Source organism: Trematomus bernacchii, unplaced genomic scaffold (assembly GCF_902827165.1).
Source record: "Trematomus bernacchii unplaced genomic scaffold, fTreBer1.1, whole genome shotgun sequence".
Classification (NCBI taxonomy): domain Eukaryota; kingdom Metazoa; phylum Chordata; class Actinopteri; order Perciformes; family Nototheniidae; genus Trematomus; species Trematomus bernacchii.
Genome location: NW_022987708.1, coordinates 292,616 through 320,608, shown reverse-complemented (window position 1 = coordinate 320,608; position 27,993 = coordinate 292,616). Strand labels below are relative to the sequence as shown.

Here is a 27,993-nt window from a genome sequence, read left to right as displayed (position 1 = left end):
TAAGTGAGGAAGGAAAAGTGAGGATAAAATGGAGTGAAATAGAAAGAATGAGGAGAGCAGGGTTACTGAGAGACAGAGACAGAGAGGAGAGAAGAGAGGTAGAAGGTGATTGTAGCACTAGTCTATTCTGCCGCAGCCTACCGGGCGGGGGGATTACTGCCGTGCAGCCCGGAGCTTGACGCGGGACGTTCCTGGTCTCGAGCACCGCGGATATACTTCGTCTGGCACGCGCATGATGATAGAAATGAATATGGAATGATAACGGCCGACAGCGGGAGATGGGCAGGCGTTGAGATCAGCTTTAACTTCCCCCGGTGGCGGCTCAGCTTCGAAATGGTAGGAAAAAACCTGTTCCGGTACAGTAATGTAGTAGAGAGCCCCTTCCTATTGGCGTGCTGTTTCGTATTCTCCAAAAAGACGCAATGCGAGGAGTTGAGATGAGCATTAGCTACGCAGCTGAAAGTGGAGCAGAAAGCTCTCTCAGTGTCAGCAAGCCTCTTTCCGTAGTTCTCTGGCTTTAGTTTCTAGCAGCGTCAGGATATTACAATCCACCATATCATGTTTTGTCGCTGAATTCCATGCAAAAAACGGTCAAATAAAACAGCTCTTGCACGCCGGCTAATATACACACCTGGTAAAACACAACTTATAGACAATGTTGAATTGTCAGGATCCAGTCTTACATTCGGCATACACAGGAGTAGCAAAATACACCTAAATGTAACTAAATCTTAACTTTTAGAGTCGGTTGGCCAGTTCTTCATATTCCTTCAAACGCACTGTGCGGGGCGGAAGCAGGTGTGTGAAACCATTGTAAAACTTAATATTTTGTCAACACAAGGCATTTTTGAAACATTGTACATGCGCCGAATTTGTCAGTAGATGATTACATAGGAGGTGACTGTATCTCACACGCCATACCACAAGTATGGCTGACAATGAACAAGTTAAGTTTAAATTATTTGAGTTTTGAATGAAGTTTGGAGCAACGTCGCCTCCGTGCGGGAGAGCGGGGCGTATTGGCGTTACACCGGCAAATGTGGTCTCCGTCCTCTGGCAGTGCGTTAGTCACCGGACAACATGAGTTGGTGTGTGTCTCAGCGCCTGCAGTCTGCGGGTGAAAGTTGATGAGTGTGGGGCTTTGTAGAAGAGCGGTCAGCGGCTGGCCGGCTGCCTCCGGGCCGTCCGTCCCACAGGGACAGCGGAAGGCCAAGTTGAAGTTCAGCTCGAGCCTCTGGTTGTGTGTGTGTGTGTGCGTGTGTGTGTGTGTTAGTCAGCAGAAAATGGCCGCAGTTAGAGCCAGCGGGCTGAGTTAGAATGACAGGCCGGCAGAGGGCCTCCTGTCCCGGGAAACAGCTGGGGCAGAGAGCCGCTGGGGTGAACACAGAGCTGCAGCTCCTGTTAGAAACACTCGAGTTTAGTTGGGATGTGAGCCACTATACAACAGCTCAGAGGCCACTGTAGAGAAGAAAGCAGCCGATACATGACACAGATTACATTTGAGGATAGACTTTAGCTTTTTTGATTGACTGCTGTGGAGAAATTCTCCTGAACACAGTTTGAGAGCCCAACAGGCTGAAATGATATGAGACTGCTCGATCATGTGACAGTTGGTAGATTAATAATGCTGCTCCAGTTGAACGGTCATACATTACTCCTTTTAAAACAGCAACAGCAGCAATAAATGATGACAATAAGAGTAATGAGATGAAAGACTGATACTATGATATGTTTAAAAAAACAAAAACATTTTATCATAAAAATAAAGAGAGTGGGGTTATGTCTTATGGTAAACAAGGTCTGTATTTCAACTGCAGGGAGTCATATAGACGATAAATAAGTTAAATTAGCTCTCCATATGACATGCATCATTAATACAAATACAACCATTTACATAAACAGAGAATATGGTTAATTCTGGATATTAGATTGTAGCTCAGCGTACCATTAATCAACTAAAGAGCCTTATTTATTCTGTCCCTAATGTACTCAATATATTAGTGACATGTCAGCTGAATTCCTTCATACTTTGCTAAATGAAGAGCATGTGTTTCATTTCATTGTAATTGTACCTGTGTGCGATTCTGAAATAAATGCATGAGAAAATATTCAGAGCTTTTGATGAACTTTGATTACAGTTTCACACTGCAGAAATACTCATTTGCAAGTCTCGGTTTGGCAATACAAATTGTAAAAGGTACACAAATGTTATTATCAAAATGTTTTTAAACTATGAAAAGTATTTAGAGCAGAAACATGCACATTATGAGTGTTACATAATTATATTATAATTATGTATGCTTTCATGTTTAGTTTATTTATACAATGAGTCACATTGTTGGCATTAAAGGCATATTTTAGATGCAAATCTTAATTTACAAGTACAACTACCACTAGCAACATATTGTAGGGCAGAGGAAATACATCACTCTGAAACGTAGTGGAGTAGAATTGGATTACCCCGACCGAAGTAAAGACACAATTACTCCCCGGCAAATTCTAAAATGATTTTTACTGTACTTATGTGAATGTAGTTACATTCCAGCACCGGGTTTTAGAAGCACCATGACCCTCAACTGTATGATGTTTTTCATAAGAAAACATTTAAACATGATCTGAGAGACTCGGGTTGTGGTAACCCTACACAGTGTGTATCAGAGTCCCCTGTGGGACTGTAACAAAGTACATTTTCTCAAGTAGGCTGCTACTAAGTGCAATTTTGCTGTACTTGTATTAACAAATGTATGGTTTAACTCTACATTTAAGAAGTATTAAAGTATAAAATATTGTACTTTTAACCCTTTACATTTATCTGAAGGATTGAGTTGCTATAGCAACTTTAGACAGCAAAATATAAACCATGAATAAATAAACATTTTCATATAGGTTAACATATTTTGCAGTAGGCCCTAGATATCAAATAATGAAAATAACCACATTTACCAGCTCTGATGAACATATTCATGTGTTATTATTGCAATAATTCAATATATATGATGGCCATTTTGCATAACAAGTACTTTTACTTTTTCGACTTTAAGTCTATTTTGAAGAAAGAAAATACTTTTACTCATGGAAGATTATGTATGCAGGAATTTAACTTATAACAGAGTTTTTTTTAAATTGGTATAGCTACTTTTACTGAAGTAAAAGACCTGAGTACTGCTTCCATCACTGTAGTGCATGTAAAGCGGATACTCATGTAAACTGTGTGTAGTGTGTGCGTCAGTGATGTTGTACACTGACTATAAAGCGTGTCCTCATGTAAACTGTGCGTGTATCAGTTTCCTCTGTGTGACTGTACTGCATGTAGAGCGGGTCCTCAGATAAACTGTGTACAGTGTATACACTGTATACAGTGTGTACACTGTGTACAGTGTGTGTGAAGTGCATGTTAAGCGGGTCCTCACATAAACTGAGTGCTGTGTTGCAGCTGCTGCGGCTTTAAGCCCGTCTTTTGGGATGGGCTGAATTCATAACGTCATTTCACTTCTCTTTCTTTTATTCTTCGCCCCCTCATCTCCCTCCCTCTCGAAATGACACCGTCCCCGTGCTCCGGTGCCCCTCCGGCTGTGCTCTCCGCACAGTGATTATAATTCAGAACTTTCTCTCGGCGTGTTTCTCCCTGCGGAGCCTTTTTCCGGAGCCTCAACTTTTCTGGCGTGTCATCATTTCGGGAGTTAACGCGGCAGAGTCATCCGAGGAGAACAGAGCCCGCTCATATGTGGGGAGAGAGGAGAGCCAGGGGAGGAGGGCAGGAAGCGCAGAGCCGGGGGTAGCCCGCTGCTGCTGCCTCTGCCGCGGCGCACACAAATGGCGAGCCTCGGGGTGTTTGTGCTCTGATCCGCTGCTCCTCATCAACATGATGTTTTCTCCCCTCTCTCTGTCTCAGGTAAAACTGCGCCGCCCTACATTATTTGATTACAGCTATGAAGCTGTGTTGATTTGATAATGCAAAGTATAGGAACAACTATTTCATGACAGTTATCGTTTTCAACAATGCCTAGCTGCATTCGGTGTGCAGGACAGGGTAGACAGTGAAATATGAAGAAGTGCAGCAGGCCTGCTGGTTTATTAGCTGCTCTACACTGTGTTAGTCACTGTGTGTGTTTTGTGGTGTGTGTGAATGTTTTTTTCTATGTTTGTGGTGACCAGACACTAAGAGTGGCCTACCTTATCACCTCTGTGTGGAATGTAATGTAGTGACATATCAAACTGTTTGGAAACAGACTTCTTTATGCTCTGGACCCAGTCCTATCATTTTACACACACACACACACACACACACACACACACACACACACACACACACACACACACACACACACACACACACACACACACACACACACACACACACACACACACACACACACACACACACACACACACACACACACACACACACACACACACACACACACACACACACAGACTTTAGACTTTAATTGTATTGAGTGTCATTTTAAGATTTTATTTCAGAACAGTGTAGGTAAGACACACAAGGATAACAGTATATATATATATATATATATATATATATATATATATATATATATATATATATATATATATATATATATATATAAATAGTACATTATAAAATCTAAATAACAATAATAGTTTTATGTAAAGGTATGTGAGTTTACATATTTACTGAATGAAGATAATTATGAATATGCATACATATTTACGGTATATACATGTCTATGTGCAAGTCCAGAGAAGGTTTATTCAGTGAAGGTTGTTAAAGTAATGTACATGGGGGCCAAGGCGCCTTAATGTGTGACGAGGAGCGATGAGCCTGTGGCTGAATGTGCTTCTCAGAGGAGGGGGGGGGATCTGCAGGATAGCTTCCTCCTCCCCTCTGCAACCTCCTCCGGATTTCCCAATTTAACAATACAGAGCTAGTCTTCTTATAAGCGTATGACTAAATAATTACAAACACTACAGAAAATCGAGATTCAATTATACTAAGCTAAAAGTTTTAACTATTTAATGATAGTTAACCAAATATTTTTATCCAAAAACAAGAAAACCACTGAGATGAATACAAAACGAACATGCAAATTGATTATTTTCAGTCCAAACTACAGTCATATGCATAGTTTCAATAAATAATAATGTATTAGGCTGTTACTGTGTTGGAGCCACACTAATCTATGAGCTATGGTTATGGTTAGACTTGGGAGGAAACAAAGTTATCAGAGTGAAAATGATTAGTCAAAGCAGCACACAGAAATGCAATGTTAGATACGGTTTTGGTTTAATAATAAACCAATTGTTGTTTTGATTACTCCAGTGTATACGACACAATGAGACGGAACATTTTTTATTTCATTTCAATCAACCATGAGGATACCAATTCAGAACAAAAAGAATCTTGCGAGTACATTAGCTTAAAATATACCAAACCATTTTAAGTGCTTGGGCATTATCTTCCAATCAACAACATAGTGCTATACACAAATGGAAGGTTTTCTTTATTTATTCATTTGCATTCAAAACAGGTGGGATTTTCACTGTCCTGATATCACTGAAGAGCTCAGTCCACCATTTTGGAGCCAAGAAAGCAAGAGTAAGTGTGTCTGCAGGAGCGTGTTGTTGCTGGGATGTTGGCGGTGAAAACAGTTGGTCGTCCAGTGTCACACCCAGATTCCTTACAGTCTGAGTCGGAGAAACCACAGAGGTGTCAATGTTAATAAGAAGGGTTTTTGATGTGAAAACTTTTCCCTGGTAGGAAAATCAGTTGGGTTTTGTTCAAGAAGTTCAGATCAAACTGTGTACTGGCATCCACTGAGATATGTCACCAAGACGAGCAGTGATTCGAGCAGTCCCCTGGGGTTCTGACCGGGAAAATGACTTAGTCAATTGATTCTCATCTGCCTCATTGTAATGGGATAAGCCAGGAGAGTGAATGACAAAGCCTAGTGAATTGGTGTAGAAAAAATTAAATGGGTCCCAGGATGGTGCCCTGAGGGACCCCAGTGTTGACTTTAAAAGGTTCTGACACTTTCCAAGTTACCCTGTAGTTGTGGTCTCTGAAGTGAGATGTGAGCAGGGAAACTACCTGAGACTTCCAGTTCTTGGAGAGTATAAATGAGGATATGGTGGTTCACTGTTGTAAACACAGCAGAGAGGTCCAGAAGAATGACAACAAAGGGGTAACTCAGTGATGCTAGGAGGGCAGTCTCAGTTGATTATCCTGCCTTGAAAACAGACTGCTGCAGATCAAGAAGGTTGTTCTGATAAAGGTGAAAAGATAGTTGATTAATGACAATGCGATCAAGTGTTTTATGAAGAAATGGAGGAGGAAAAACAGGTCTGTATTATTTGAATTCCGAAGGGTTAACCTGGGTTTCTTTGGTAGCGAGGTCATCTTCTGTATCTTTTTTCAAAGTAATTAAAAACGGCTTAAAAAACGGTTGAATTTAGATTGAAAGAAAGTGTTTTTGCTGCAGAGATAGAAAAAGTGGAAGAGAAGAGAAAAGATTGAAAGGTAAATGAGGTCATCAGACGCCTTGTCAGCACGCATAAGGGGATAGAGTAGGATATGAAAAATGTATCAGAGATGTGACGCGGGGTTACAGAAAGGTTAGAAATAGAGCTAATTTTGGTAAATATGAGGTCAAAGTGGTTGCCAGTTTGTGAGTAGGTGGGGATGGAGTCAGTAAGAGTACAACGTAGGTAAGTAAAAGTAATAAGTTATCTGATTCTCTGTCTGGATTTTGGAGTCTCTGAGAAGTGGAGGGCCAGTTTCAAGGATGTTACATAGGAGGGAGTCTAATTCCTCTTGGAATTATGCCGCAAATATACTGCTGAATTATTGATTAAGTTGTGTTATTTTTAGAGTAAGTTGAAGAAAGTTCAAATCTTTTGTTAATTAAAATCCCTTTATTGATGTTCGATCTGCATTAGCTTATTGTTTTGGATTGTGTGTGTCCCTCCGCCACTACACTGTCACTACACTCAGCAGGTAGAGCAGTTTGTGTTCAAAATAGTAAACCCCGGCAGCCCTCACTACAGTATGACCCATTTTCTACACTTTTCTGGATCAACAGCAGACATTAACATTTACATTGAATAAAGTCCACTTGCATATTGTGAAGCTTCTAATAGTCTTCAGAATCGGGATGTTCAGTTTTATCAACTTCAATCTTTTTGTTTTTAATTATTCATCCATTATGCTTTTATGATCCTAAAATGGCTCAGAATAAAGTCCAATTTAAAGCATCCACAGTTCTATAACAATTGATCATGACAACGTCAGAAAGGAAAGGGTGATTCAGTTGACCTGGAGAAGGCTGCACTCCTGCTACATGTTCTGATTATTGTGTGTGTATTGTGTGTGTATCTTTATCTGTCACGTAGGATGAGTTCCATCCGTTCATTGAGGCTCTGCTGCCCCAGGTCCGTGCCTTTGCCTACACATGGTTCAACCTCCAGGCCAGAAAAAGGAAGTACTTCAAAAAACATGAGAAAAGGATGACTAAAGAAGAGGAGAGAGCAGTGAAAGACGAACTGCTGGGGGAGAAGGCAGAGGTGGGATGGATAGTAGAAATGTGATAATTACGGATTCATGGAAAACCTTTTTTTTGTTCAGTCATTTTTATTGACTGCTTTTACAATGTCATTGCGATCGTAGGTGAAACAGAAGTGGGCCAGCCGTCTTTTGGCCAAGCTCAGAAAGGACATTAGACCTGAATGCAGAGAAGACTTTGTCCTGTCAATCACTGGGAAGAAAGCTGCGTGCTGCGTCCTGTCCAATCCGGACCAGAAAGGCAAAATGAGACGCATAGACTGTCTCCGACAAGCTGACAAGGTAAACTGAATTAGTATTTCAATTCTGTATGGTTGGTAAATGCAATCGAACCTCAACTATGCATTGTTTTTTTCTTCTTTGATATTGATAGTAAAAATGGTTAAATCATAATGGTTTTATCAACAAGATGTTTGTGTCATAAAGGTAGACTTTTCCATATGTTGGATGTTTTAGAATAAGGGGTTTATTTTTCAATATGGCATTAAACAGTGAGCTAATTGGAGCAATATGTGTAAAGCACTGCTCAAACGTTTATGATTGAGATTAAAGTGTGTTTGAATGTTTCACTGTTAGTGTCTGAGTCTGTAACACACCATGTCATTGATTTATTATTAAGGAAAGACATCTGTATGCACAAATAGCATGCAAACACATGAGTGGTATTTATTAAGGGATATGTGTCACCTCCCACAGATTTCAAAACCAGCTGCGGCTATAATAAGGTGAACATGAAAATCATGGTACCCTTATAATAAACGGTTACAATGTAATCTTGTTTTGACAATTCCCACATAGTTCTCTAAAATGTCCAACATTGTGTTACACTGTCTGAAAACTTTAACATAGTTCAAACCATTTAAGGATAATGGTTAGCTGTTTGTCAGGTTTTCCTCATGTTCCCTATATTCCATATTACAGACATGCTTCAAGGTCTCACACACAAACACAAGTGTCTTCATGTATCCTTCTGTAAATGACATCATCCTCTTTTCTGACATATAATTAAATAATACATTCACAGTCAAACGTATGATGAGCAGTATAGTCCACGTTTAGAGTGATCCAGCATGCTTTACTCCACTGCTACACCCAGCCTGCAGTTTTCTGTCAGTACTGATGGGTTGTCTTTCCAAAGGTTTGGAGGTTGGACCTGGTGATGGTCATCCTGTTTAAAGGGATCCCGTTGGAAAGCACAGACGGAGAGCGGCTGGTTAAGGGAGGCCATTGCTCCAACCCAATCCTCTGCGTCCAGCCCAGACACATCGCTGTCTCCGTCAAAGAGCTGGACCTCTACCTCGCTTACTACGTACAGGAGAGAGGTATGAACCTACACACACTTTCACCAGACTGTGCTATCTATCTTCTTTTGTTAAGACACATTCTGATCCCAAAATGGCCCTCTAAATTAAATACAGCCAAACAAAAATTCTCCCATGTTTGTATGTAAGTGTAGGCTTAGAATTTGCTTAAACTTTGTAGCACTAGTCCGACATTTGAATTTTTTTTATAAATCTCAATGGATACGGAACAAAACTTCGTTAGATTAATATAATGTCAGTTAGTCAGTAATGTAGTAAAGTGAAGTAAAATAGTACCAGTACATGATGTACAGATACATGCAGTATATATTGTGGTATCATATTACAAGTATATGTAGTGTAGATGCATGCAGTATATAGTGTAGTAAAATGTAGTCAAGATAATTTAAGAATACAGTGTATTAAAAGATTACCAGAACATTTAGTAAAGATAATTGCAGGATATAGTGTAGAAATAATTGTGTAATACAATTGTACCATTACATGTACATATATACTACCGAAGCATGCAATATATAGTGTAGTAAAATAAAACTTGTTGGCTTTATGTAAAATATGCTTTCCCGATGCAGCAATGGTTGGACTGATCAAACACAGTCAAAGTGAACTCTAGTCGTATTATAACACCTCACTGGGAACTCACTGTACAACATTGTTCCAAAAATAACTTTCCTATGTAGAAGAAAAAGTCAAAATATGTATGACACCCACATCCTGCAGTCTTTCGTGGCAAATTAGGAAATTATGAGACATCTGGCTGGATGGGGAAATGATGACCTGTCTTTGTTCAGACATACGCTCTGGGCTCTTGTGTTATGGATTGTGTTATGTGCTGTCTTCTTGTGACTTATAGAGAGAGACCCCCTGGGACGCTATTGGGGTCCCTGTTAATTTGAATGTTTGTGTTCTTGTGTGCAGAATTTTCCTAACCAACCTAAATGTTTTTAATTGCCGCTCTATCAATGCTCATCACTGATAAGAAGTTGTGCTTGGTTTCAGAAGCCACATCATAGATTTTCACCAAAGTAGACTTGTAACTACAGAAATAAGGCAACAAACCTCATTGATAATGTGTCTTCAGTGCAGGAGACTCATATTCTCTTAAATAGCCCTCCCATATTAAAAACACATTTAGCACAGGCTGGGAAAACTGGGAGGGGTTGCTAAGTTGCTGTTGGGCAGTGTTAACGTTTATAAAATAATACAAAGTGAAAAGAAAATAATTATATAAATATGAATTTGTGTCATTACAATACATCTGTTTACATGCACTAGACATACAATTAAGAATAATATAATAACGTATATCAGAGGCATAGGGATTAGTGCATCAGATTTCTCAAATATAACTTCTAGAACATTCCAGGGTTTTAGATTAACCAATTAACAAAAAAACAACACATACAAAAGAGATGTATAACATTTCCTCCACCTTTACATTCTGTTACATCAGTGGGTTGTGCTCTGGAGGTTTGGCCCCACACATTATCACTCTGCTACAGGGAAAACACTGGAGCTGTCTGTATTTCTTTAGACCAATCACTATCTTCCTGGGCGGCTCTTAGCACAGGATGCAGCTAGTGGAGGAGGAGAGTGCTGCCTGAGATACGTGGACTATGGCAGGCTTATAGCCATAGTGTACATCTGGGGAGTCAGACTCTGTAGGAAGGTCATCACTGCTTTTCTTTTGTGTTATCAGCAGTTGCTAGAGTATAAATTAGATGCAGAATTTCCTGTACACTGGTCTTTATGCTTTCGTCATTCTTTACAGGTGTCGAAGAAGTTCTTGGTCACCAGTTAGCCTGAAGTGTGGATTGATTATTGAAGTGTGTTCCCTGATGGCACCTGAGCCATTGCGAAAAAGGCCTATCATTTTCATTTTTGATAGATAAGCCCACTGGTTTACGGATGTTAGGACACTGAGATTTTACTGCCAGAGTAAGAAGGGCAGTGAAGAATCCAGACAGAAAGCAAAACACATACATTATATTATGTCATAATTGAACCAAGAAAGGGTATTTAAGGCTAAACTCCACATCTCGGAGCTGAGAGCACAAACAAGAGGAGAGGCAGCAGACGCATGACAGGAGGAGTGCAAACAAAAAAGAGGAAGAGCTTTCAGGGACAAGTTTATGTTTGACCATGAGGATATGGAGAAGCTTCAGTGTAGTTAACTCTTAATCAGATGTCTTTTGACTAAATCTACGTCATTATTGAGTTGGACATTTTTTCCTCTTTTAGTTTAACTAACTATGAAGTGGACTCAGAACATAAACCCCCATCTCCTCTGAGGTGCAAGACCACCTCCCTACACTTTCGGTTTGGACTGGAGAACATCCCCTTTGCTGCTATTTATTTATTCCAAAAAACAGAGTTCCTCCTCTGGAGGCATGAATGTGTTCAGAAAGCAGCAATCGGTTAATAAGATATACTATCCTTAAGGTGGCGCAAAAAGAAAGCTGATGAAAGGTTCAAGGACATGATTGTTCATGGAGAAAAATAGATTTGCGGCTATTCTGTGGCTCTAAGCATCTACTTAAATAGTTGTTGAGATAATTGAGTCTGGAACCAAATGCTGTATTGAGCGTCAGACACTTTTGTAGAAAGAATAAGATGAGGATTTATCCATCTGGGACCAGGAAATCCAAGCCATATTTCCCTGATTTCTAGCCAGCAGTTTTATGTTTATTGTCATGAGATCTGTTTTTTTATTAGCTCTCTATGATAATCACCCTCTTGGAGCCACGATTATCCATATCTGAGTTCATACGCAGAGAATCTCTCAGAAGCTTCTTTATGGCATGGCATGGCTCTAAGAAATCCTTCAAGGCCTGCGAATGTTTTAAATGATACTCGTAGCTGCTGCTCTTTCTCATTGGTCGGTTGATACCACTTGTATAAATATGGTTAATGCAGCTATGAGTTCAAAAACAGAGAAAGAACGCAGCGTTCACATCTGGTTTGTATATTGTGGCTTCAGGAAGGAGTGTCACTCTGCAGTGTAACCTTGCACAGACACAACTCCAGCTTATATGACTGAACGGAATAGCGGTCGGAAGATACCAGACCTTTCTGAACCAAAGGAATGCTGATTGGTTCTGGGTTTGAAAGAGTGTTCATGCACATTCCCTCAACACTTGCTCTACTTATGGTGGAAACCAGTGTGCTCCCATGCTCGGCTCATGGAAGTCTGCACATATTGTGTCGGCAGAGTTAGAAGATGTGAGTGTCGTGCAGTTGTAAAGTGGGTTGGTATTTAGACTATGTGTTCTACATATTGGTGACAGTAACTTCTAAAGGACAACTCAATGATATTACAATGATTTCTAGCCATTTTCTTCCATGTTTATATTGAAGATACCAAAAAGGAAAACTTTTTTTTAACAAAGGGTCACAAGGTCATCGGATATCACCAACATATCATAACATAACTATACATAATTATACTCAGCAAGACTTTGAGAAATGACTTTGCCTTAAGTAGACTTGATCACTGCAACTTTGTCTTTACAGACTTAAACAAAAAGAGTACAACACGTCACGCCAGGTCACAGATCTCTGCACTGGCTTAGAGTATCACAATACATGTGTGACATGTTCATCAGTGTATACATGTATGTATGTGTTCATCAGGGACAGGGTAGCTGTCTAGCTGCGCAGAGGCAGCTTTCAGTTTCTATACTCCACAGATCTGGAATAAACTTCCAGAATATCTGAATTCTGCCTCAAGCCCTTTTCTTTTTAAATCAAGTCTAAAAACCTTAATGTTTACAGCTGCTTTTCCAGATGTCTTTTAACAACATTTGATTTGTATAGTTCTGCAACTCTTGCAGCATGCAACTGTTTTTACAATGTCAACTTTTAACTACCTTCTATCTGAATTGTTTTCTTTTCCCTTTTGTTTATTTTAGATATATTTGTGCTGTCTGAAATATACTATAAACATATACTAGCCTTAACCGTAAAGGGGCCCTATAAAGCTTATTTTAGGGTTTATATTTGTATTTTGTGCTTCATCTGGGACATTCCTCTTTTCACCCTCTGTCTGACAACAGAGCCCAGTCTGCTCTGATTCGTCAACCGCTTAGAGATGTCCACAAACCTTCACTGAAAGTAGCCAATAATAATGCTTTTGCAGGTTTTACAGCTGTCAAAATGTCCACCCTGACAATGATCTATTCTTAATGTATTGTTATGCCCTGCCCTCTACTGGCATACAGTGTGTACAACACTTGATTAGAGGACACTGTTTATATGCATCCATCAGCAGAGTCTGCCTGCTGCTGCACTGTAACTGTTGTTAAGGAAGGGCCCCAGGTCCATACACATTGTCAGACTGTGGACCTTCTTTACACGTCCCGGTCCTGCACATGGTATGCCTAGATGTACCAGTAGACTGTTGAGATAGCCAAGAATGCAAGTGTAAGGATTGTATGTTGGATTGTCACTGTTGTTAATTGCGGCCGTATGTGTGCTGTGTGGAGATGTTTGTCATAATGGGGTATTTAAAATTGCGCACATGCTAATCCCAAGTTTTGTCTGTGACAGAGCATAACAACGCAATGTACAATTTTCTCTCGCAACCTGAGACTGCGGTTAAAGATTCAAACGTTTAGGACAGACATCCCCCCATTAGCACTGTCAGTGGCTACATTCTTGAGACAAGGAGACATACTGGCTAACATTTTAAACAATTTCCCAGTCTGGGATCAATTAAGTATATCTAATCTAATCTAGACTAAACCTGGATAGATGAGGGGCAGTGTCCTTCACTATTGATGCCTATTTAAATCTCTTTCTTTCTGACTGTTAATATGGTAGCTGATTTATCGTTACCTTAAAGTGTTTAAATAAGTGAAATCTCTCTCTCTCTCCAGAAGCAGAGCAGAGCAGCAGTCCCAGTCGAACAGGAGTGGGTTCTGATCAGGAGGACAGCCGAACCACCACCATGGGTAATGTTGAGGCTCTTAATTAATACAGAAATATCAGTACACCTGGTTACACAAAAGGTTATGTTATGTTGGTCTTTTTTTACACAAGACCAATGGTGAAATGTAAATATCATTTGTGTATTTTCTGAAGTCTCTAAAATGATTACAGAATACTTCTGTACCTTTTAGATCAGATTCTGAAATGGATCATATTATATTTTAAAACCAAAGTATTTCTACTGTTGCTTAAGTAAAGGATCTCAGTTCTTCTTCCACCTCCACCTGCCTAAGACATAAAAAGACAGTCAGAAGTCTATGCAAGGTGTCAGATGATAGAACCATCAGTTATGCAGACATTTGCCATAACTATGATACACTAGTTCCTGTAAGGACCACTGCAGTTGGATTGTCATATCGTTTTTATAAATACTATTACATTTGTTTCAAAGAATATATTGTGCATAGCGAGATAATTGAAACTGTCGTAAAAATTGTATTACTAATTTACTGCTCTTACACATGACACGTGTCTAAATGCTGCTGTGTTTCCACAGAGGGTCCAGAGTTCCAGGACAGTTTTGTGACATCAGGAGTTTTCAGTGTCACTGAGCTCGTCCAGGTATCAAGAAGTAAGTGTCATCCACAAACAAATATTTGCGAACAAATATTGCGCTTTCTGATATTTTGGACATTGCACAATTCTATTAATTGTGCAGCCTTAATCTAAGTTTTTGTCTAATTATATTTATTATCTGGATAATGAACATTTGATTTGTTACACACTCAAACAAGGAGGGAGAAAAGCAAGAAAATGCAATATAAAAAGAGAGCAGATGAACTGATATTCTGTGTGTGTGTGTGTGTGTGTGTGTGTGTGTGTGTGTGTGTGTGTGTGTGTGTGTGTGTGTGTGTGTGTGTGTGTGTGTGTGTGTGTGTGTGTGTGTGTGTGTGTGTGTGTGTGTGTGTGTGTGTGTGTGTGTGTGTGTGTGTGTGTGTGTGTGTGTGTGTGTGTGTGTGTGTGTGTGTGTGTGTGTGTGTGTGTGTGTGTAGCTCCAGTAGTCACAGGAGTTGGACCTAGTTTCTCTATGGGGGAGCTCCAGGGTCATCTGGCCTACGATCTGAACCAGTCTGTCAACCAGCCAGTCAGCCTCAGACGATCACTGGCCAGTACCTCATCCAGCGGGTAACACACACACACACACACACACACACACACACGCACACACGCACACACACACGTACACGCACACGCACACGTACACACACACACACACACACACACACACACACACACACACACACACACAGATAAAAAAAAACATGTATGTTTATCTGCAGGAGTAAGCGCCATAAGTCTGGCTCTATGGAGGAAGAGGCTGACAGTCCGGGGGGGGAGTACTACCACTCCCCTTCCTCTCCCGCCAGCAGCTCCAGGAACTGGACTGATGACATGGAAGGAGGTAACAGACGTATAGTGTCCAGTGTCTGTACGTGGAGACATGAATGTAATTATAACAGCTAATTATTATTAATTACTCAAATCATTGTTCAACACCCTCTCTATGAACAGCAGGTGCACTTGTATTGAGCTATATCAATGAAATGCACTTGACTCTGTATTTTGTAGCACTGGAATAAAAGACAACAGCAGGCTTACTCTTTTTGATTCTGTTAATTCTCAAAGATTCACTTCAAAGTTCCATGCCAGTATACTTGAGTTAGTCCCTGTAAACCATGGCCTCTCGTGGTTCATTGCTTAAATATATTAGAATATAACATTAGAATCTGTGGTATTCATTTAAGGAACTGAAACTACACTTATTCCAGCCAAACTACACACAAGAGTCATTCTCTGACACTGGCCAAAGATGGAGGTTGTGGTTATGGCTGTTGTCACTAACCTCCCAATGTTTGACAGTAGAGAGCAGACAGCTTAATGCTTACACACTAATACAGTGTGTAGAGTTACAGCACATTGGTCAGAATTTTGATAGAGCTCATAAATCAATTTAGCACATTCTCTTAATAGTCGTTAAGATAGCGTCATGGTGATCTGCTTTTAAATTGTTTTATTGTGTGTTTATTGACATTTTTTCAACATTGGAGCAGGGGCTAAGGCCAAAGTCCAAGAAGTGATTCATTTCAAGTGTCACTGTGATGAACTGCCATGAATTATGAATATGTGCAGGAACTAAAGAATAAGTCTGTTTTAGGTCTATCTCCACCAGTGAAGAAGGCAGAGCTGGACAACCCCTCTCCCCAGGAAGACTCACCAAGAATGGGTTCCTTCACTCAGCACCATCGGCCAGTCATAGCGGTTCACAGTGGTCAGTAACACACATACATAAATACTGTATATATATATATATATATATGTATGTATAATTTACTTAGAACAGCATGTCATTTACCATATTGTTCCTTCTCTCCCTCTTCTTTTTTCTGTCCAGGTCTTTCACGGAGTCCCCACCCCTCCTCATCTATACATTTTCCACCTTCCTCCTACTTCCCCCACGGAGCAATCCGCTATCCTCCTCACCTGACCCAGGACCCCCTCAAAGATCTGGTGTCATTGGCCTGCGACCCTGCCAATCAAACCCCCAGCTCAGTGAGTACAAGCAGTCAAAAGAACAAAAACCTTAGCAGGCTAACAGCTAGCGTTAGACAGGTTACTGCATGCGAGAGTCCAAAACCACTCTGGTTATGTACATGATCCAATACGAGCTAGCTGCAGTGCCATACGTTTCAATTGCAGCAACAGCCATGTGCATTATCTACAGACAAATAAAGTAACAGTTGATACAATTTAGACAGAAGTTCAAACGTTATTATAAAAGAAAATGAAACATGTAGGTCTGTTTTAAAAACAAATATATTTAACTCATTTTGAAGACTACCTGAAAAAAGTCTACAATAATGAATGTCTTTTTCACATTGTAAGTCAATGGGAAAAAGTATTTTTGGGCTCAATGGTTAGTTGTAGTACCACCATTTGCTACTACAATGCCTGGGGGCTTGGTCAGGGCAGCTCCACTTCTATATATTTGTGTCTGAGGTCAGACTGGCACTACTATCACCTCTATAGGAACATGGTGTATTACAAGACATGCTAAATTCAATAGATGTCTTTGCAACACAATATATAGGAGTATAGACATAATGTCAACACTGTAATGTTTTCACATTCTGTTAATGATTTGAGGTCATTTTTTCTTACACATTCCATCTTTATAGTACATCAGTGATTCAACACATTTCCAATATTTAATTGTCAGTGTGTATTTATTACTTTTCCAGCTGAATGGCAGCAACCAGGTAAAAGTGCCCAGTCACTACATCACCTCTCAGATGTTGGCACCAACTGGACCAGCACCTTCCCTGGCTCCTCCCCCATCCTCCCTCCCCAGGCCGACCCTGCCTGCGGAGTCAAAGGCTACCACCACCTCCTCTGATGGGGGAGCAAACTCCCCCACATCACCCAGTAAGTGTTCAAAACAAACTCCGGTTGACAGTATTGTTGCGTGGCATGGCAAATGAAGTACGGCTATAGATTAAGGTAGTGTGCTCCTGTTTGAATGAGTGAATGTTTGTTTCACCTGATGAGCAAGTGTATAAAAGAATCTGCTACCATTGTATAATAGTGTGTGTGAATGCTGACTAGGGTAAAAGCATTTTGAGTGGTCGCAAAAAGTAGAAATGTTGTAATAAAACAGTTATAGAAATATGCAATTTGTGTATTACCTTATTAATAGTAGTTGTAAATCAACAAATGACATATGAAGTAACAGCCCAACAATAAACGAGTTAACATGCCAGTATGATCCAAACTAATATATCCAGTTTGATATAGTAATTTATTCCATATCAAAATGTTAAAGACATGTTTCCTCATTATGATAGCCAAGGCAATAGTTATTTTGTTTGTCTCACTTCGTCAGAAGAAATGACTTCCTGTTGACATAATGGCACACTTATGGACTGCAGTTGTTACAAAATAAAGCACCCCCACTGTGATTATCACGGTGATGAACGTTTCATTTAAATATTTTTTATCTGTACTGTAAGGGACTCTTTTTTTATATGGAAATACATATTTGTATTTATAGATATATAAACAATTTAAACATATATATATATACTATATACTAAATACAGTAAATATTATAAATATCATATATTACATTCACTTAGAATGCCATTGTGCATTGTAAATGTATGACTTTAATTAATTTAATGTGGTAATCTGTGTGAACACAGCACTGGTTGGATTTCTAGAGTTCACCAACGTTAGATAATAATCAAACACATTTAAATAAATCAATTGAAACTGAGTGGATTACAGTAACCCTAACAATGTAGTTAGTCACCAGTTGTAGTTCCTTTGTGATATGGACACATTCTCTAGTACTGCCTCATGTAACTTTACAAGTGACATGGAACTATATAGAGACAGTATGAGACTGATGTTGTTAACGTAAATGCCCTCAGCATACTCGGCCCCTGGGACACCCCCTGCCAATCGCACCTCCTTCGTTGGAGTCACCCCCCGAGACCCAGGTGGACTCTACCAAGCCCAGGTTAGTATGGTTAATTTGACATTGGCAAGCTCAGAATGGAAACCCGTACTATTAGAGATTTGAGAACCTCCAGGATGTGTTAAAGCTATATACGTGGAAATACAACTAGGTTGTCAGGGATGTTTTATGTGAATGAAATCCAATCTCAGTTTCACTTAATTTATATTGATAGGCGAATGAGTTTGAACAAAAAATGTTGCAAATATCAGCCGGCATTTTTCCAATTTGGTGAAACCGACCCCCGAACTGGAAATTATAAAAAATTGACGTCACCACGTAAAATGTTTCTGCTGAAGGCTAACAGGTTCATTGCATGTCACACTCAAATGAGTCTAATAACCCTAACCCTAACCCTAACCCTAATCTGTGTCAAACTGTTTGATTGTGATTGCAGAGGCAGTCTATGCCTGCCTGATGAATGGTTGCTCAACAATTTAAGTTAAATCCTGGCCAAAAGTTTTGATCATTCAAAAAAATAAAATGTATTTGAAAGTTCAAGTTTTGATCCTGAACTTTAAAAAATACAATTATGTATTCAAACGAAAAATAAGTATTTGAAACGTTTTTTGAGGGTGATTTGATTCAGTTAAGCAATTTTTTTGATTACATTTTTGATTTCACTTTTCATTTAAAAATAGCTTGAGTCATAACACGGCTGTTGGATTTACAGGTACAGTAGGAGCCAACTGGCGCACCTGATTTAAAAAAAAACGTGTTCATGCAGCGGTTCCGCTGGAAGGTAAACAGTTTTTGACACACACACACACACACACACACACACACACACACACACACACACACACACACACACACACACACACACACACACACCCATACGCTGGCCATAATGTCTCGCTGCCGAAGCTTAGTTAGAATTTCATGTTTTGTATGCTGATTGGAAAGAACAACAGTTCAAATGGAAATACATGGACTGGGTGTTCATTGGAAACCTTCATACCGGACTTATTTATTCATCAGACCAGGTAATGAGTGGGTCAATCATGTCTACAAAGCACCTCAGTGGCTTAAAGTGTTGGACTAGCCTCTACAATAAAGGCAAAAACCGTTTACCTTAGATCAGACTTGGAACCTGTGCACAACCATACAAGTTCCTTATATCCTTATATCAGCAGGGCTAACTGGATCCTACACAACAGCCCCTCGTTTTAAATAGTATTTAAACAATGCCAGGGTTAGCTACTGTATTCTGAATCAATTGGTTGGTCTGTAGTTCACTTAGTCAAACCTTGCTCTTAAATTCATGACACCTTCAAAGTCTTTGGTTTTGGAAGCTGTAACTTAAGTGAACGTGTCTCACAGTAACCTTAGAGAAAAAGCTTAAAATGAAAACCTTTAGATGTTCAAACACTACAGAAGCAAATGCAGGCTATGTTCATGATGTAATTGAATTGATTGTCCTGACAGTTTAATGGGTTATTACATTTAGGGGTTAACAGTGTGGTTAACAGACCTGTGGATCATTGTTCTGTAGGGCTCATGGCTGTTGGGTTAGACTAACAGTACACCTGTAGGTTAATGATGGGCTGGTCTTTGCTACAGACTGAAGTAAATCAGCAAAGATGTATATTCTTCTGAAATGTTTGATAAAGTCAGTTAGCGCATCAGTTAGAAGTGAACGTTTATTTTGTCTTTGTCTCTCTTCCAGTCTTGGTATCTGGGCAACTGATGGACATGTGGAGGAGAGACGCTTGTCCTGGCAGTACGGTCCTGGAGGAAAGCAAACAATGCTGTCAAGACATCACAAGAGGGAAAATATATTCATCTTTGTAGAAGCATACACATATATAAATATAGTATATCTATATATGTGTATGGACCCAGAAGAGATAGCCTGGTTGAAGAAGATGCTGCTCTCACTCACAGCCATGTGACACTCAATGGTTCTCACCGACGTGAGTTCCAAGTGAAAGAAAAGGAGTGATGTGGATGAACTGGACCAGAACCAGGCCTCCAAACAGCAGAACCTAAGAAGCCTGTTCCCAGGATGAGGCCTGTTTCCCTGCAATGGATTTCAGCCTTTACCCCTGAACCCTGGCTCTCTACACTAAACCCAGTACAGGACCTCCTCCCTGGGACAGATAGACCTCATCCCCCCCTCAACACCCAGAATGCCCCTCTCCGCTGCAGGTGCTGCTTATAATATATGCAAATAAGCCTCCCCTTTTTTCTGAACCGACTAGAAAGAGAGCTCCTGTTGTTGATATGTAATGTTTCTTTTGCACTTTTTATTATTGCTATGAAAACTTAGAGTTGAGACAGAGCATTTCTTTCTCTCTTCCCACCTAAAGACAGAGGTTTTGTCTTTTTTATTGACAATCATCGGCCTGAAACCATTAAGTTGCTTTGCTAAGCTCATGTTTTTAAGACTGTTTGATTGTGCTTTTTTATCAGAAAAACAATGAGTAATAGTGGAATATAAGAGCTATATTCATGCCTCCTCCAACACGACACACAATGCTACAGTTGGACAGAGTTCAAACCCCCCGACATCCTGCTGCTTCCTTCCCTTCACACCTGATCATTCTGACAGAACTTTAGGCAGTTGCAACTGGCTGCTGAACTCATGTGTTTGAGACTGTAGCATGGTGTGTGTGTGTGTGTGTGTTTTGGTGTGTGTGTGTGTCAGGTTGTGTGAGATCGGTTCCTGCATTTCCACACTCATCCCTGCTCTGTTTTGGGGAGCTGTGTTAGTGTCTCAGAGAACACGGTGTGGTTGGTTGATCGGAAAGTGATTGACTTGATGATGTGGCATGTCACCGACTTAGCAGGCCGTAGCGTTTCCATGGTTATGGCAGCAGGTCATGTGCATACCTTGAAGTGAGCACAATATCCAGGTTTGTTGTCCAGCTGTACAGAGTGGTGTTGACAGGACTGTGGAAATGGATAGCATTAGGGTTAGGGTTATTGTTAGGGTTAGGCACAGTGCTTTGTCACCAGTCAAGCCCTGATGGTTTAACATTGGCAGCAGTCAACAGATCAAGCATTTCATACCAGAGTTTCCTTGCTCTCCTGTGTCCAACGCTGACACAATATTTGCATCAAGTGCTTTAATGGAGAAAAGCAATAACTTGGCTTTTCACATCTTAATATATTCAACTATCTTTTGAAACAAATGTAATATCTTTCATGCTGCATCTTATCTTTGATTAGAATCCTCTTCATCACTCTTAAGGTTAGCATTTATTAGAATCCAAACATGAATCACCATATAGCTCGTAGTTCATAGAACAACTCGTTCAGTCTGTGTGTAGAAAGAGAATTTAATTATGAATTCAATAATCTTTGACATTTGTCTGTAAAATTCAATGCAAATGTGCGCCCTGGCCTTTTGCTATCCCGCACATGATCTCTTTGGGGATAAAAACATTAAATATAATAGATTTTTAAGATGTAATATTTTATAATCTGTGCCATATTTTAGTCTCCAAGGCTTTTCAACTACAGGGCAGTCTATTGAAATATGTTGCCGGGGATGTGGATCAGTGTTAAGGCGTGGGCAGATTGATCTCAAGTGTTTCTGAAGATGTTAATCAGACTCGTCTCAGAAGTGGTTGCACACTGTCTTTGGAAAGATTAAAGGTTTTCTAATGTCAAGCCAAAAAAATTCAATATTTCCAACCACTGCCGTAGTCTGAGTGTCAAGTTCAGAAGAGTAGCAGTGTTGCACAGCTAGTGGAAATATTGGATTTATATATTGGTTTCTCTTATTATTTAATGAAAGCACTCCTTGAAAAGGGTGTTGGCTGTAGTTAAAGGACACATTTTGAAAGGTGCTAAAGGAGTAACGCTGCATTCACATGATACGCCATTTGCTCTTTGCCCACCACAAGGTTTGGCACAAAGCCTGGAAGCTAGTTAAAGGGGCTCTATTATGCTTTTCTGGGTGTTCCCTTTCCTGTAGTGTTATATAGGTTTTTGTGCATGTAAACGGTCTGCAAACGCTAAAATCCCCAAATTCCCCCCAGAGGGAGTTTCTCTTCCACACTCCCCCTCCCCCCCCCCCTGTCTGGAACGCCTCGATTTGACTCATTTGTTTACTTTTACGACACAGTGACATCACTATGTAACATTGACGCTTAAATTGGCTGGCGCTCCAACACATTGTAGGTGATAGGCTAAGGGGCGGGACAGCTCTAAGCTTCTGTCCAATAAAAACGGAGCCGGCCAGCTAACCAATCAGAGAAGTCTGGGCTCTGGTTTCAGACAGAATAAGACAAAAATAAAGAGCTTTTTGAACATTAAAGCATTTAACATGTCAAAGTAGAGGCACAAAATACAACTATCAACCTGAAAAGGAGAAGAATAAGGCCCCTTTAAGTTTTCTTTCTAGTGTTATGTCCCCTGCTAGGGGTTAGCAGTATTCATGGTCATAGTTTAAATAATTTGAACTTCGAGCACAGCAGTCTGCGTACATTTTGAGCGGTGCGCAAAGCCTAGGGTTGCCAGGTCATGCGCCACCACTCTTTGCGTAGAAACACAATGGCAACGTCAGCACAGAGACACGATTACCGCGTTTCATGTGAATGCAACTTAACACTCAGACAGTTCAGTAAACATCAGCACACAGCCTGGGTGTGCTCGTACCACAGCTCCATTTCCCTCTCATATCTTTCCTTTCTCTTTGTTTTTTAGGATGTAAGTGTCAAACTGTGTTGGAACAGGTGTGATCTTTTTTTCCACTTGCACGTGTGAAGGATTGGGTTTGCGTTCTGATCACAAGTTGTCCTTTGCTTTTTCTTTCCCCAGGGTTAGGGTTTAGTGATTTTATATTGAAGGTGCTGATATGAGCTGGGTTTTGGTTAAAGTTGGCTTAAAGCTGATGTATAATGCATGGTGCTGCCCTGGTGTCTGTGTTGACCTAATGAATGCATGGCTCAAACTGATGATACCTCTCCCTCTCTACCCTGCGCCCCCCCCCTTCCTCCCTCCGACAGCAGACAGCAGTGGATCGAAGGGCTGTCTATTTCTTTACACTTTAATAATAGCCCTGTTATTATACTTCTATTTTGCACGATATTTCATAAAACACATTATGTGCCTTGCCTTTAGTTAAAGAACAATAATACATTATATAAAGTGATTATACTTTTCATGGTACAGCTGGTAGCACTTATAAAACAAAAAGAAAAAAAGCTGCATGTGTGGTTGCTTGACATTAACCAGTGTAGCAGTGTATTAAAGAAAGCTTACTTTAGCTTCTGCGCCCAACTAAAGGCAGCACTGTTTGACAGTGGAAGGAAAAGTCCACATTTTGGGGATTACATGTGCCTGTTATCAGACTCAGAGTCACATGACTTGCCTCAGCCCGCACACAGTATGGACATGTTTAGCTCAGATAAACATGTTGCCGTTGCATTCAAGTACATCTTCCACTTTTCATCACTTCGCCACTGACAAGGGTCATAAAGCACTGTCCTGCTTCAAGGAGGCTGTATCAAATCTATAATCTGATCACATGACCCAAGATAATTACTCAATGACAGATAAGCAAACTGAGATGTGTGAAAACTCAGAAAGTGGACACTAAGTTAAGTTCAACAATGAACTGGACACAGAAAGTTCTTATTAGAAGATCTTTTTCTGGGTAAAACTAGAAAAAGCAACTGTAGCTCCCAAATTCATGGACTGTTCCTCTAAGTGTTGATTTTTCAAAGACATCCCCCCTCGATGATTTTGTTTTCATAGCTGATAATGATGCAAACCCATGGATAATATTTATTGCAGGGAAAAGTCTTATACCATATTATGAATATTTTGTGGCCAAGCCACTGAATCCCATGTAAAGGAAACATGTTAAACACTCTGCAGCACTTACACCGTCCATTTGCCTGAATGGCGACTTTGTGACGAATGTGATCGAATCATGTGATAAGATACTACTAAGGTCATAGATGAGTTTGTGTTTAATATGGATGCATGCACTTAACACTATTGCTCTACTTGGCTTTTAGGTTATATTTTAGTTATTTCTTGAGTTTTTATTGTTATTATTTTGCTTTTAGCATTAGTTTTAAACAGAACCGTGTGTGCATAAATATGTACACTCGTAAAAAGGATACAAAGGATGTATAGAATGTTACAGCGTGTCATGTTTTCTCTTAAGATGGTGGCCAAGCCGCACAATGAGGGACCCATGAAATGGGAAAGGTTTAGCCCTGAGAGGGATGATGAATGATGAAGGTGAGAATTGTAGATGGTGAGAATTGTAGATGGAGACAGACAATTTTGTAGTCAGTCTAAGTAAAAGTTACTAGAAAGTTACTAAACTAGAATCCATAGATCCACTCAGACTGCACAATCTGCTGTTACTGTTTAGATTCAAGTACACAGTGATAGACACTGAAGTCACACTGATGGCAGCTGACAGCAACGTCCTCTCCCAGGACCAGGATCAAGTCCTAGATCAGATCCTAGGTCAGATTCTGGTTTAGGTCCTGGGTTAGATCCCCGATCAGATCCTAAGGTACACCCAACGTTAGATAGTGGATCACGTCCTGGGTCAGATACAAGGTCAGGTCCCGGATTATATCATAGGTCAGATTCTGGGTCAGGTCCTGCGTCAGATTCTAGGTCAAATCCTTGGACAAGACCTGGGTCATGTCCTGGGTAGCATCCTAGTAACGTCCTGGGTCAGGTCCGAGATCAAATCCTAGGTCAGGTCCTGGGTCACATCCTAGGTTAGATTCTGGGTTAGATTCTAGGTTAGGTCCAATATCTAATAAATACAGACATTTATAACATTATAAATAATATCTCGAAAAACAAAAGTGTGCTGAGTTGAGAATATTGTGCTCATCACATTGTGCTCTCCTCACTTTCTCCGCTCTATTCAAATATACCAGCATGTTAAGGACATGGAAAATGAAAAAACAAAACAAGCAGTGCCTATCATTTTACTGCAAGCTTTAAGTTATGTTGTATGCTGTGTTCAAGCACTACATGATCATGTGACACACTCGTATGGTGCTCAGCCCTGGCCTGGGGAGGTGGGCTGTGCAGGTCCTGAGGTAACAAGCCATAAAACAACCCAAAGAGCTGAAGAAAATCTAGAGGAAACACTGACAGACTGTTCATAATGCTCAGTGGATTCACCATTCTTCATTTAGGCTGGCGTATGTTCAGGGACGGACCTGTGTCCTATTTCTGCCTCCTTTCAGGATTACACTAGAAAAAGGCTGTCCTGTTCCAAATGCAGCTAAAAGATGTGGTGGTACACTTCACACAAGGCTACCAGAGCAGAACATTATTGATTTTTGTATACATTATTGCATCATACTGAGTTGTTACTTCACTACCTTGTCATTATTGTTGCTTTATCTTCTCTAGCTGTTATGGTTTGAGGTTCTGGATACGAATGAAAAACAACAGCCGGTCTGGACACTAAGGATCTCCTTTACTACAGTATGTTTCGCCGCACATCTTTGTACCTATACAAATCTAAAATAGATTGCTGAAATGGAATTGGGCATTTGTTGAGTAGAGAAATAGCCAGAAGCAGATATATTAAAACGTAATCCCATCTATCATAGTGAGAAAATATATGTAAATAACATCTTTAATCAACTATAAATTATGGGACACATAAATGGAGATTAATTTGTCATAAAGAAAAACGCATTGTTTTTTAGTGATTATGTTCAGCATCCTTTTAGCATTTAAAGTGAATTAAATACTAATGAATTGAGATCCAGCAGATACTTTACAATCTATCATTTGTTATCTTGAATATTTTATATTGGATAAAGTCGGTTATCGGTAAGTGATTCTTTTCCATCACTTTGTTAAAGAGGCGCAGCCAATGCAACAGACTTGGTCCTCAGTGGTGTGGTGGCTATCTGCTAGCACCGCTAGTTAGAGGTTAACCTTAGTAAGGCTGAACAACCTAAGGATAGATCCATGACCACAAACTATGAGACTGAAAAAGCAAGTGAGACCAAGATCCAAAGAAACACCTCGTATTGCCACAACAACCTTTTTTTGAGGTTGTAACTTCTACGATGTATTTTTAAGCAGTTCCTAATTTCATCCATAATATTTTGGACTGACTTTGGTTTGTGAACCTGTGTTGAGTGTTACTACCACACCTTTATGTTGCTTCAATTTGAAACCAGTGTATCCCATGCAGTAGTGTTAACAAATCAGTAGAACTGCTTGTAGTTTTTCTCTGATGGCAGGTTCATGAAAAATATGCACCGTAGGAATGGTTTCTATGAAAACACCTCATCCAATATCTGTCAAATGTTCTAATTTGTGTTATCCATTGGGATAGAGTTTGGTGTAAAGTTCCCTCTAGATTTGTCTTTACTCTGTGGTACTAACTAAGTGCTGTTCTGACCACTGTTAGCAGAGAATTACCAAAAATGTTGTATCAAAATCATGCTTTACTTTGGGTTGGGGTATTGTAAGTGAACGGTAGTGTTGCTGTTTGTTAGCAGCTGATCATCTCTGTCTGCATGAGAAAGAAAGGATATCTATACAGTTTTTGAGGGCTCTTTTCTATAAATTATTATTCATATTCAACCTGAAAACCTCCTATATGTTTCTTTTTGCTTTTTCTAAGTTGAATGTCTTTTTCTGTAATCAGACTCACAGCAGTTTGAAAACCTCTCTTTATTACCTAAAATCTGTTTTTTGATATTGTTTTCCTGACATATTGATTCCTTTGTTACCTGTACACCTGTTTACTCCATGTGCTGAAGACGGTTTATAATGAACAAAAACTTTACATTAGAATGCAGTTGCAATTTTTTAAGCATTTATTTCTCTAACTTTTCAGATACTATAATGGACTGCTTTGCTTGCTTTCAGAAATATATATCCCTTACATCAGAGAGAGCATAAAGCTTTCATCAGTTATTGCATGACTACAGTCCCCAAAGACCACAGCCCTTTTACATGAACTGTACATCAGGACATTATATATGGGAGTCTTTGGCAATCAAGAAAATCAGTTCTTCCAATACCTCAAAACAATATAAAAGACTGAGAGCAAGTCTATTATTTTCCATATTGGAATAGTGTGAATTATCATACCACTAATACCACATCCTATAGTACCGTTTAAAGATATGAAAGTTCTTTACCATAACTTTCTTGTCCAATTAAGTTGATATGCAATTACATTTCCCACCTGACAGCCAATCTGAAACACACAATAATGTATGACTTGCCATCCCAATATAAGAAAATGATAGCATAGGTAGAGGCCAGTAGTGTTTCTTTTGTTCCAGATTGATGTTCACTGTGGAGAGGGCTGTAGCTCTGGACTGGATGTAGTTTGTAGAAGCTTGAACCTTTTCCTTTGGAAGATAATGTCAATAATCAACCTTAATTTGCATGACGTAAACTTTTCCTCTAAGGCTGCATTAAGACAGGGACTTCTGACAACTTTCTGTTCCTGTTTGTTTGACTGACAGCTGTCTGAACCAGTGTTTCTGCCCTAATGTTATTCTGCTGTGGGGGATACCAACATATTTGATGATATGTCATTATAACCATACTTAGCCATTGCTATCAGCAAATGCTGATTATTCATTACTGGAAATGAGTATGTTTCCCTATGCAAAAATATACCATTAATAAACAAGCTATACCACAACTCA

At 39.8% G+C, this 27,993-nt stretch overlaps 1 protein-coding gene across 8 annotated transcripts; it reads left to right on the top strand.

The window, feature by feature from the left end:
- Positions 1–27,993, top strand: nfic (nuclear factor I/C). 8 transcript variants are annotated; one of them, XR_004556723.1, is made up of 14 exons: positions 2–336; positions 7,372–7,542; positions 7,646–7,822; positions 8,679–8,862; positions 13,740–13,814; positions 14,348–14,422; positions 14,844–14,976; positions 15,132–15,298; positions 16,007–16,120; positions 16,244–16,401; positions 17,091–17,274; positions 18,282–18,370; positions 19,041–19,109; positions 20,037–27,993. XR_004556723.1 is itself a non-coding variant. In XM_034140799.1 (13 exons), the coding sequence occupies exons 1-13, from the start codon at positions 256–258 to the stop codon at positions 20,055–20,057; spliced, it is 1,584 nt and encodes a 527-aa protein (XP_033996690.1). In that variant the 5' UTR covers positions 3–255; the 3' UTR covers positions 20,058–27,993. The 8 variants fall into 8 exon arrangements, 7 of the variants coding, with proteins under 7 accessions (XP_033996688.1, XP_033996686.1, XP_033996690.1 ...); XM_034140799.1 differs by lacking the exon at positions 19,041–19,109 and having other exon boundaries at positions 3–336; positions 15,132–15,253; XM_034140796.1 differs by lacking the exon at positions 19,041–19,109 and having other exon boundaries at positions 3–336.

What these genes read in the sequence shown, in the direction of transcription:
- nfic (XM_034140795.1), top strand. Translation starts at nt 256, where the DNA reads ATGATAACGGCCGACAGCGGGAGATGGGCAGGCGTTGAGATCAGCTTT. An exon ending in GGCGGCTCAGCTTCGAAATG is followed by an intron (nt 337 to 7,371) that starts GTAGGAAAAAAC and finishes TCTGTCACGTAG; the next exon opens with GATGAGTTCCATCCGTTCAT. An exon ending in GTCTCCGACAAGCTGACAAG is followed by an intron (nt 7,823 to 8,678) that starts GTAAACTGAATT and finishes GTCTTTCCAAAG; the next exon opens with GTTTGGAGGTTGGACCTGGT.